Raw genomic sequence first — 11,599 nt, forward strand, 5'->3', positions numbered from 1 at the left:
CAATAAATCCATAAATCAATAAATCCATAGATCAATAAATCGATGAATCGATAAATCGATAAATCAATAAATCCGTAAATCAATAGATCCATAAATCAATAAATCGATGAATCAATAAATCAATGAATCGATGAATCGTTAAATCCATAAATCAATAAATCGATAAATCCATAAATCAACAAATCAATAGATCCATAAATCAATAAATCCATAAATCAATGAATCGATGAATTAATAAATCCATAAATCAATAGATCCATAAATCAATAAATCCATAAATCGATGAATAGATAAATCCATAAATCAATAAATCGATTAATCGATAAATCCATAAATCGATAAATCCATAAATCAATAGATACATAAATCAATAAACCGATAAATCAATAAATCGATGAATCGATAAATCCATAAATCAATGAATCGATGAATGAATAAATCCATAAATCAATAGATCCATAAATCCATAAATCGATAAATCCATAAATCAATAAATCCATAAATCGATGAAGCAATAAATCCATAAATCAATGAATCGATGAATGAATAGACCCATAAATCAATAGATCCATAAATCAATAAATCCATAAATCAATGAATCGATAAATCCATAAATCAATAGATCCATAAATCAATAAATCGATAAATCAATGAATCGATGAATGAATAAATCCATAAATCAATAAATCCATAAATCGATAATTCCACAAATCCATAAATCGATGATTCGATAAATCAATAAATCGATTAATCGATCAATCCATAAATCGATTAATCCATAAATCAATAAATCGATCAATCCATAAATCAATAAATCCATAAATCAATAAATCGTTAAATCAACGAATCGATGACTAAATAAATCCATAAATAATACGGTAGATTTCTAGAACTTGCAACAGCCAGCTGTTTGGTATGGAGTCAAACGCTTTCTGATAATCAATATAGCTCATGACCACCGAGTCTATTACAAGCTGTTCCTTAGAGACCATTGCCCTGCTTTTGCAACCTTTTTGCTCTTCATTTAGTATGTTATTGGTGACAAGGTAGGTATACATTTTACTGCTAATGCAGCTTTAAAATATCTTAATAATAAATCGATGGTAGGCAGGTGATGGATCGATATTGGGAAGAGTTATCTAGGGTTTCAGTTTTTGGTAGAAGGTGAGTATAATTCCCTACTTTAGAAAGACGTGCATTTTCTGGGGTCCAATCAGAGTTTCAGTAAATTCTCTCGCTAGGAAGTGGTAAGCAGAGGAAAATTTCTTGAGCCAGAAGTTGTAAATTCCGTTACGCCCTGGACTTCTCCAGTTAGGTAATTTTTTGATTGCACTTTCAACGTCGCACAGTTTTGTCTTCCATATTTACGTTCTCATATTTTTCGCGCTCCTGGTTTATCCATACGTTTGCGCATTTGTTTGATGCTCTCCTCAACGACCCCGCTGGGTTTCCCCGCTAAGTTGATATAATCTAGTTGTTATGTTTTCTGATATCATATTTAAAAGGGTTTCACTATTGAGAGCGAAGTTCACTATTGAAAGTGAACTCTCACTAGTGAGAGTTGTTGCATGCGTCCTATGTCTCTGAATGAAGAATAAAAAAATCTACATGAAAAGAAACATGGAAGGAAATTCATTGACTATTCGAACTGTGCGCGGCCGAAGTTTTTAATATATGAATATGAAATAGTATAGTCTTTATAGTCTATTTATTTACTATCACAACACAATCAAACACATTTTTATTAATCTGAATTTTTACAATCGTTAAAAACTGCATCGTTTGAATTCTTACATGTAGATTCGATCAAAGTCGAAGATATAGAAGGTCTAACATCAATGTACATAACACCAACTCCCTCCGGAGAATTTGATTTTTAGTCCAAACATGCCAATCTGGCTTTGGTAATGCAATTCTGTAATTCTTGCTGAACTAGAATGGCTTGCCGTTCGGGTAAGTGGTGTAATTCCGCAGCCACATACTTTCCAAAAAAATCAAATGGATTTTCACCTGGCCGTTCCTCTTGCGTGACTGATGATGACCGTACTGATGACGGTCTTTTGTGATTTCTGACGGGCGGGCAAGACGGTTCAATAGTATCAGGTGAAATGTCGTCTTCTTCTTTGATATCACATGGCGGGACTTCGAAGTGGATCTCATCCTCATCGATTTCACCATCTTCTGTTTCACTATTTTCCTTGGGAAAGGGAACTGACTGCGTCTGGAAATATGAACAGAAAAGATAATTTAACAATTAAATAAAATTAAAATATTACGTTAATAAACCGCCAAAACAATTTACACATAAAATAAGTTACTATAAGGTGTAGTTTATTTCTAAAAGCTTGAGAGCACAAGACCTTCATTACAAATGCAAAAGGCGTTTTGTTTGTTGTGTTGTAAAAAAGATAGATAACTTAAAAGTCACACCAAACAACATGAACCACCTATTATTTTCTATGGTTAGCTCTTGTCATAATTTTGCAGTAAACATGTCCGTCCGTGATATTTTATAAACTGCTACTTTTTAACTACGACTGCGATTTCACCATAGCTGGATCTTTCAGATATAGCAACTAGGTTACGATGCCGATCGCAGACGTAAGACCACCGCATAGAGACAATACTACGCCCTTCTGTTCATTTTATTATAAAAAAAATATTAAATGATTTATTTACAATATATGTACGTACCGTGCTGGCAAGTGTTACTTTTGGGTCGGTACTTACATGTATGGAAGTACATCGCATAGGGATCTTATTAAGTCGGAGTGAGAGAAATGACGACGGTGTGCTGTTGCGGCGTTGCCGGTACGCCTTTCCCTATCAGGTAAAGTCACGATCGCAAACCTCTTATTTTTAAACGACTTTTTTTCGAAAAAATAACTAGATAAAATCGTTAGATATGTTTCTGAACATCTGAAATGGAATTATAAGGATATCGTTAGGGTGTTCATTTTTTTATACCGATAAAACGTCAGTAATCGCGAAAATTTAAATACTCAACTTTTTAACACATAATACGCCATACTTAAAAACCACTTAGATATTGAAACTTTTTTTTATTGTGAAGATCGGATCTTTTACAATATGTTTAAATAAGAAAAATTAGATAAGGTTGTTTTTTTCCATTCAAAAATTTTAAACAGCCCATCCATTTACTTTTTGTGCATAGCAATTTTCAGCAATCGTGTAACTTTTTTATTTATAAAGATTTTCACATACTGTCTGCGAAGAAAATATAGCAGAAATGTTAAGAAAGTTTTTGAATAAACTCTATTCATATTGAATTCAGAGTTCTAATAGCGCGACCACTGTCAAAATCAAACCCTTTCGTGCGAAAATAATGATTTTTTTTAACATTGTAGTAACAAACTTAACAAGAACACAAACATATCACGATGAACTTGTATAATATAAAATAAAATAACAGTTGATAACAGTACACCTACAAAAGGTCTAAATAGGTACTTACCGGAGTATTCGATATTGCAGACCATCCTTTATCAACAATTAATGAAACTTCGGGATGTTTTACCTCCATATGTCTTTTTAAATTTGTTGTAGTTGTCTTGTATGACAACTTAGATCCACATAAATTACATTTTGCGTAACTCTCATCTAAGGGAGTAAAAAAATTCCATAAAAAACTTATTTTCGATCTTTTTTTATTAATTGGTTGCATATTAAAATAATATGTTTCTATTTAATATTCAATTTGTCTTTGTTTTGTATAAGTACAACAACGAATAGTCAGTAAAGTTCTATACCGTGAAAAATTAACCGATAAATATATCAAAATGCGATTAACAATTCTCCACTGCGATGAGTCTATGAATATGTGCATGTGCAGACGACACGAAAACGTATAGAACGACGCCACGATTTGCGATTTCAATTGTACAACGTTGTAAGGAGTGGGGAAGAACGCCGAGGCACAAGGGTGCTATTCTTGACATCGTTCGCAACTTTGTTTATACGTTTACAGTATGGTTACACGGCTTTCTCGGAGACGCGAGTGATATTTGAAGATGCGAGTGGTCAATAATAGGTGCCCAGATTGTGGCCAAGGTTGTTCGCTATTCGCTTTCTGTTTCACAACAAAAGCAACTCCCCCGTGAACTGCTACTTTCGTAGATTGGCATCGGAATCGATCGCAGTAAAAAGAGATGGCTTTATCGTAAATAGAGCTGAGCAAAACTGCGATTCTTCAATCGAAATTGAAACTGCGATTGGGATTTTTGAATCGCAGCGAATGTAACCTCCGATTGCGATTTTAATATTTAAATATTGTAATCTATACTAATATCACAGATAACATTATGTGTTATCTGTGCTAATATATAAAATCCTTAAGTGACTGACTCACTGATTAATCACGATCCTGCTCAAACCACTCAATGTAAGAAGCTCAATTTTGGCATACAGGTTGATTCTAGAGTGTAGAGGTTCGATAAGAAGGGATTTTTCGAAATTCCAGTTCCAAGGGGATGAAAACACCCCTCAAATATTACAATATTTTTTATTTTTTTTTCCGAAAAAACGCTTAAACACGTATATTTTATTTTGTTTTTTTACATATTTTAAGATTTTTAAAAATGTATACAGGGTGTTTTGATAAATCTGGTCATTGATTAATCACGATCATGCTTAAAGCGCTTGACGTAAAAAGCTGATTTTTGGAAAACGGATTGACTTTAGGGTGTAGAGGTTCGATAAGAAGGAATTTTTTGAAACTCGAATTCTAAGGGGGCGAAACCACCCCTCAAATATTAGAATATTTTTTATTTAAAAACCGTTGAGATTTTCGGAAAAACTCTTAAAAACGTATATTTTATTTTGTTGTTTTACATATATTAAGAATTTTTATAAATTTATACATGGTGTTTCATAAAATATGACCACTGAGTAATCACGATTCTGCTTAAACTGCTTGACGTTTAAAGCTGATTTTTGGCAAACGGATTGACTGTGGGGTGTAGAGGTTCGATTATCAGCAGCCAGACGGCCCGCACTTTGGTCAGGAGAGCATAGCAAAAGATGTATTAAAGGACCAGGTTTCTTAAAATTCTCGATAAAACGTGAAGATCTCTTTGCCACTTGAATCAATTCCTCAAATTGTAACTTCAATTCTCAATACTTTTAAAACCCAACACATTACTAAATGTTTAGGCTTCGATTTGATCAAAAAAAATATATTTTAAAAGTGTATTTTAACGGTAGACCTTACGGTAGTCTACTTCGTGACGACAATCTATATAAAGTAAGGAAATAAAATAAAAATATTTAATGAAATTGAACTTTTACCTGTTTTAATAAAGGATAAATAACATCTAAAGGAGTAGTTTTATTTCTATTTAAATATTATCAAGTTTATAACAAGTTTATTGTATGTAAGGTTAAACAAAGAATATGGAAAGATTTCGATACAGGACATCGAAAGATTGACAGAAAATACAATTTACCTGTGAATTGGTCAATCTCTCTATTGATTGGCAAAACGAAAATGGCCGTCTGGACTTTCTCCATCTAAACAAGACAATTTCACTCGAGTAAGAGATGCTTGCATTTCTTGCTGTAACAAGATTGCCTGACGTTCGGGCAACAGCCGTAGCTCTGAAACTATGTATCTGCCGAATTGCTCATAAGCCCGTTCTCCGTACGGATTGCTAGCGAATTTAACGATCTGAGTCGTTCTATCTGAGTGATCAGGCTCTTCATGGAGAGTGCAAGGAGACTGTAGTCTCTTAGATCGTTTTGTAGGTCTTGTGGTGCTCCTCGGTGGACTGGGAGGTTCCGCTTTGATTTCTATCGACGCGTTTTCTTCATCGTAATCGTCACAAAGTAGCTCATCCTCTTCGATACGCCATCTACTAGGATTCACTGGACCTGAGTCCTGAAACGAAGATTACGTTTTATAGCTACAGACCATCAAATACCTAAAAAGACTAAGACACATTTAGGAGGGGAGTGCATACGGACATATTTAATCAAATTGTCATATACCGGGTGCGTCTCAAAAGTGGTTCACCCCTATAACATTATTATTTTTTCAGATAAAAAAACGAGATTTGGTATGTTAGTATATGACATAAATTAGGATTGATTGACATATTCAATTGTTTTCGGTCACTTCCTGTTTCACCGGAAATGACTACAACTTTTGATTTTTAAATGGCACCCTCGGTACTTTTTTACTTTAGTCGATAGAAAATGAATGAATAGAATGACATATAATATGTCAACTTTTCACATTTTCGCATATGGTTTATATGGAAAATTTGACTCGAAATACCAAGTGTGTCAGGCCAGGACAAGGCACTAAAAACATTAGGCAATCAAATCTATTTTTCCAAGGCTCCTTGATTAAGAATTAGTGTTTTTAACATAGCCACTCTAGATTGAATTTTAAAATTTAATTTTGTTTTAAGCGAGAATGTCAAAATTTGACATATGATAAGTCATTCTATTCAGAATGTCATTTTCTATCGAATAAAGTAAAAAAATACGGAGGGTGTCATTTAAAAATCAAAAGTCATAGTAATTTCCGGTGAAACAGGAAGTGACCAAAAACAATTGAATACGTCAATCAATCCTAATTTATGTCTTATACTAACATACCAAATCTCGTATTTTTTATCTGAAAAAATAAAAAAAGTTATAGGGGTAAGCCACTTTTAAGACGCACCCGGTATATGCGAAAATGTCAAAAGTTGACATATGATATGTCATTCTATTCAAAGTGTCATTTTCTATCGAATAAATCAATACTACAAGTTGTAGTCATTTCCGGTGAAACAGGAAGTGACGGAAAACAATTGAATATGTCAATCAATCCTAATTTATGCCATATACCAACATACCAAATCTCGGGTGAGTCACTTTTGAGACGCACCCGGTATTATAAAATTCTCAGTGATCTATTGACAGCGATCTGATTTGTCTAATTAGACAAATAAAATGAAGTTTATTGTTCTTATATTCAAATTCAGACAAAACTTAACCAAACACGAAGTCAAATATCAAAACAAAAAAAAATAACATAAGAAGCACTATACCGGGTGCGTCTCAAAAGTGGCTCACCCCTATAACTTTTTTATTTTTTTAGTTAAAAAAACAAGATTTAGTATATTCGTATATGACATAAATTAGGATTCATTGACGTATTCAATTGTTTTCAGTCACTTCCTGCTTCACCGGAAATGACTACAACTTTTGATTTTTAAATGGCACCCTCGGTATTTTTTTACTTTATTCGATAGAAACTAACATTCTGAATAAAATGACATATCATATGTCAACTTTTGACATTTTTACATATGATTTATTTGAAATTATAACTTGCGGTTCGTAACGAAAATTTGACTCGAAATACCAAGTGTGTGGTATCAAATTATTCGTAAAAAAATGCTTTTTCCAGATATGCTGATGAGCCACCCTCGTTCCATTTGAAAAAAATATGATTTAAAATACGATTTGAGCATTTTCTAACTGGCCAGGACCAAGACACTAAAAACATTAGACGATCAAATCTATTTTTCTAAGGCTCCCTGATTAAGAATTAGTGTTTTTAACATAACCATGGCACTCTTGTTTTAAGCGAAAATGTCAAAAATTGACATATTATATGCCATTCTATTCAGAATGTCATTTTCTATCGAATAAAGTTAAAAAATACCGAAGGTGCCATTTAAAAATCAAAAGTTGTAGTCATTTCCGGCGAAACAGGAAGTGACAGAAAACAATTGAATACGTCAATCAACCCTAATTTATGTCATATACTAACATACCAAATCTCGTTTTTTTATCTGAAAAAATAAAAAAGTTATAGGGGTGAGCCACTTTTGAGACGCACCCGGTATACCTACCTCTGAATAATTAACATCTTTATTATACGGGACGTAAACATCGCTCAGAAAATCACTCATCGCCTCGTGAGCGAACCAATCAGTTTTAAATAGTTCCTCCTTAACCATAGCCGCTTTCATTGCTTTCAGCGCGATCTTCCTATACGTCGCCATCAGAGCGTCTTTTTTTTTCTTCAGCTCTTTGATCGTGAATCTATGGTCCATTTTTTCTTCCAGACGCTTCCACGCGTCGTGGACTACATGTCTATTTTTGTGTTCAGGGTGTTTCGGATTCCATATAACAGGTTCCATTTTGAAGTATTTTAAAAATTCCAGTACGGTCTCGTTGGACCATTCCATATTTTATACCTTGTAAATTATGAATAGATCGCAAAAACTAAAAATTTATCCCAATGTAATTTTAATAACTATCTTTTAGATAATTTTAGATTGATAGATTCAGTTTCTTTTTGTCGCGAAACAAAATAACGACGTTAAATACGGCTTGCCAAGATTTTGCGAGCTGAGATCGATGGCTCGCGTTGGATACGCGCCGCATTTTCCGATTTGGAATAAGCGCAGTTGCCACTAATTGTATTTATTCGTACCTTTTTGTAAATAAATTTATAATAACTGAGCGGGGTAATTAAAATATGCCTACTACAGGGTGTCCCAGGCTGAGCGTGCATTAGAAGTTTCTAGAAAACTACAATATCTAGATCGGAGATTTTTTGCACATCATTGTTTTTACAATGAGATCTATCGATTACAAATATGTTCAATATGGCGGCACTTCCGGAAATACCAGAAATTGACAACAACTTTATTATTTCAAATGGATGCCCCCATTTAAATTCTCTGTAAAATTATATGAATATTGATGTCAAATACTCTGTACCTCGCAAAAAAAATAAAAAAAGGAAAAGTGTTTTGGTGTATTGTGGTGATTTAGTGTTTTTATTTTGCTGTGTAACACCAAAGGTTCCAACCCTCAACTGTAATACTCTGTACCTAACATTAACCGTTTTTGAAAAAAAAATATTTAAGATTTTTGGACGAGAAAAACTACGTGACAAAAAAAATTGAACAGCCTAAAAGACAAATTTAGTGATTACCACAGTCACTGTGACATAAAGAGAAGACAAGGCTATCTATTTCAAAAATTAAATTGTTCAAATGTCATATAATAATGTCGGTAGCTGTCATAGAATTGAGCGATTAAAAAATTATCATAAATCATTTTTTTCAAGTGGAAACCCAGTTTTTTTATTTCATTAATCATCCTTAATAACATTAATTAAATCCGTTATTAATCAACACCTAAGATCGATTTTACAAAATGGCAGAATTTTTTTTCTTAGGTGTACAGTCTGGCAACATCTAGGCTTGGCCCTGTTCATAGATTTGCACGAATGCGATTAACTGGCGCGTGGTCCAAATTAGATCTGAATAATCGATACAGGACAGTATCCAGGAAAAACTATACAGGGTGTCCTACCGAGAACTATTTCGATTCATAAAGCAAATTAGCCTGAAGTCTGAAAATGTTGAGTCTGAAAGTTTGTCCGACGAGAGGATACTTGACATCAGTGTCTGTTTTTGTCTTTATACCGTATGATCGAAAACATATATATAAACTTGTCAAAAATTAACACTAATTATAGAAATATTAAAAAAGTAACGTTAAAAAAAACACAACGGAGAAATTTTTGGTCAAATTTAACGTGTTATATTTTTTCAGAACCATGACTCCTGAGCATTTTGTTTTTTGATTCATGTCAATACATGCTTTGATGGTTTTGGTGACTACTGTCGTCGTCATATTACGCTGCATTGTTCTATACTAAATTAAAAAAAAAACGTTAAAAACTAACGATACAGTCCTGGTTTTAATAAATATTAATAACGATAACAGAACTAACGATATTAGAGAAAACATCTGTAATATTCAAGTATACAAACAGAAAAAGAAATTGTAAAAAATACCCTATACTTTATATATTGCCTCCCTTGGCTGCTATAACCTCCTGTATACCTCCGTATACAGGGTTGTTCACCACATACGACACGGAGTATTGTAGCTAAACGATCAGATTTTTACAAATTGTAAGTTTGGGGCTCGTTGAAGGACTATTAGAGCTACAATTTAAAAATATTTTTAAGATACACAGTGTCCCAAATAAATAAAAAATATCAAAGTTGTATTTTTTTAAATGGAACACCCTGTATATTATTACATTTTTAGTTTCTACGATTAAAATAAAGGTAAATTTGATTAAGGTTTATTATACTTAAACCTTACCGTTTTTGAAATATTTTCAATTTTGTGAAATTGCAGTAAAAATTTTAAAGCTTCATTTCTCCAAGGGTATCAATGTTTTTAATACTAAATATTTAATGAAGTTTATTTATTGATCAGTTATTGTGTTGCAATAATAAAAATAATACTACCTTATACAGAGTGTCTAAAAATTTATTTTAAATAATTATTAGCTTCAAACGGCAATAACTTGTTTAATTTAAATGGAACACCCTGTATATTTTACGAGAATCAGATGCAATCCGCCCATATACTAATTAATGACATACTTAATTGTATTCGTTAATAAATTATTATAAATAAATGTGGATTTTTGAGTCAGAAATCAATATAATAATTTTAATAAAGCATTTATTAAAAAATGAAATATCATTTTTAAGGTGTTACTTTTTATCACACTGTTTAATGCCCGTACAAAATTCAGTTTTTTAGTATTTGGAGCAATTATTATTAATCAACGCAAACAGTCTGGAATCATATTAAATGGTCCTCTTTAACAAATATTTAAACAGTTTTTTTTTTATTTTTTAATGAAATAAACGAATTATATTGACAATATTAGTATCTGTACTCTTTAAAAATTTGGTACATCTTTAAAAATAATCTAAAATGTCAATAGTCCATGGGTATATTGATAAATAAGTTCTAAATTACAAGAAAATGCATTTTCTACGGAAACTTAAAGAGATAGGTAAAAAATGGTATTAATATAATTTGATAGACAATTAAATTGTGCATCTGATTCTCGTAAAATATACAGGGTGTTCCATTTAAATTAAACAAGTTATTGCCGTTTGAAGCTAATAATTATTTAAAATAAATTTTTAGACACTCTGTATAAGGTAGTATTATTTTTATTATTGCAACACAATAACTGATCAGTAAATATTTAGTATTAAAAACTTTGATACCCTTGGAGAAATGAAGCCTTAAAAAACCTTTACCGCAATTTCACAAAATTGAAAATATTTCAAAAACGGTAAGGTTTAAGTATAATAAATCTTAATCAAATTTACCTTTATTTTAATCGTAGAAACTAAAAATGTAATAATATACAGGGTGTTCCATTTAAAAAAATACAACTTTGATATTTTTTACTTATTTGGGACATTCTGTATCTTGTAAAATTATTTTTAAATTGTACCTCTAATAGTCCTTCATCGAACCCAAAACTTACAATTTGTAAAAATCTCATCGTTTAGCTACAATACTCCGTGTCGTATGTGGTGAACAACCCTGTATATCATATTGCGTTATGTTTTCCTATTCTTCTTTAAGGACCAAGCGAAGTTCATTTAATGAAGCTGGTATAGTTGCGCGACCTCTAACCTTCCTGCCCAGCATTTCCCAATTTTTCAAAAGTAGTCAAAAATGAAATTGAACACTTCAATAAAAATGTATGTTGGCATTGTCTTTAAAGATGTTTTTTTTT

At 32.1% G+C, this 11,599-nt stretch overlaps 1 protein-coding gene across 1 annotated transcript; it reads right to left on the minus strand.

Annotated features, from left to right (window-relative positions):
• Positions 1–1,712: 1,712 nt before the first annotated feature.
• LOC115876384 lies at positions 1,713–8,358 on the minus strand. Its single transcript, XM_030892134.1, has 4 exons — positions 7,869–8,358; positions 5,466–5,896; positions 3,476–3,621; positions 1,713–2,221 (listed from the first exon to the last, which is right to left on the minus strand). The coding sequence occupies exons 1-2, from the start codon at positions 8,205–8,207 to the stop codon at positions 5,486–5,488; spliced, it is 750 nt and encodes a 249-aa protein (XP_030747994.1). The 5' UTR covers positions 8,208–8,358; the 3' UTR covers positions 1,713–2,221; positions 3,476–3,621; positions 5,466–5,485.
• Between the last annotated feature and the right edge of the window lie 3,241 nt (positions 8,359–11,599).

The sequence above is a fragment of the Sitophilus oryzae genome, unplaced genomic scaffold (genome assembly GCF_002938485.1).
Source record: "Sitophilus oryzae breed Bouriz unplaced genomic scaffold, Soryzae_2.0 scaffold_1436_pilon_pilon, whole genome shotgun sequence".
NCBI classification, from domain to species: Eukaryota; Metazoa; Arthropoda; class Insecta; order Coleoptera; family Curculionidae; genus Sitophilus; species Sitophilus oryzae.

What these genes read in the sequence shown, in the direction of transcription:
- LOC115876384 (XM_030892134.1), bottom strand. Translation starts at nt 8,207, where the DNA reads ATGGAATGGTCCAACGAGACCGTACTGGAATTTTTAAAATACTTCAAA. An exon ending in AAGATGTTAATTATTCAGAG is followed by an intron (nt 5,897 to 7,868) that starts GTAGGTATACCG and finishes TCTTCGTTTCAG; the next exon opens with GACTCAGGTCCAGTGAATCC.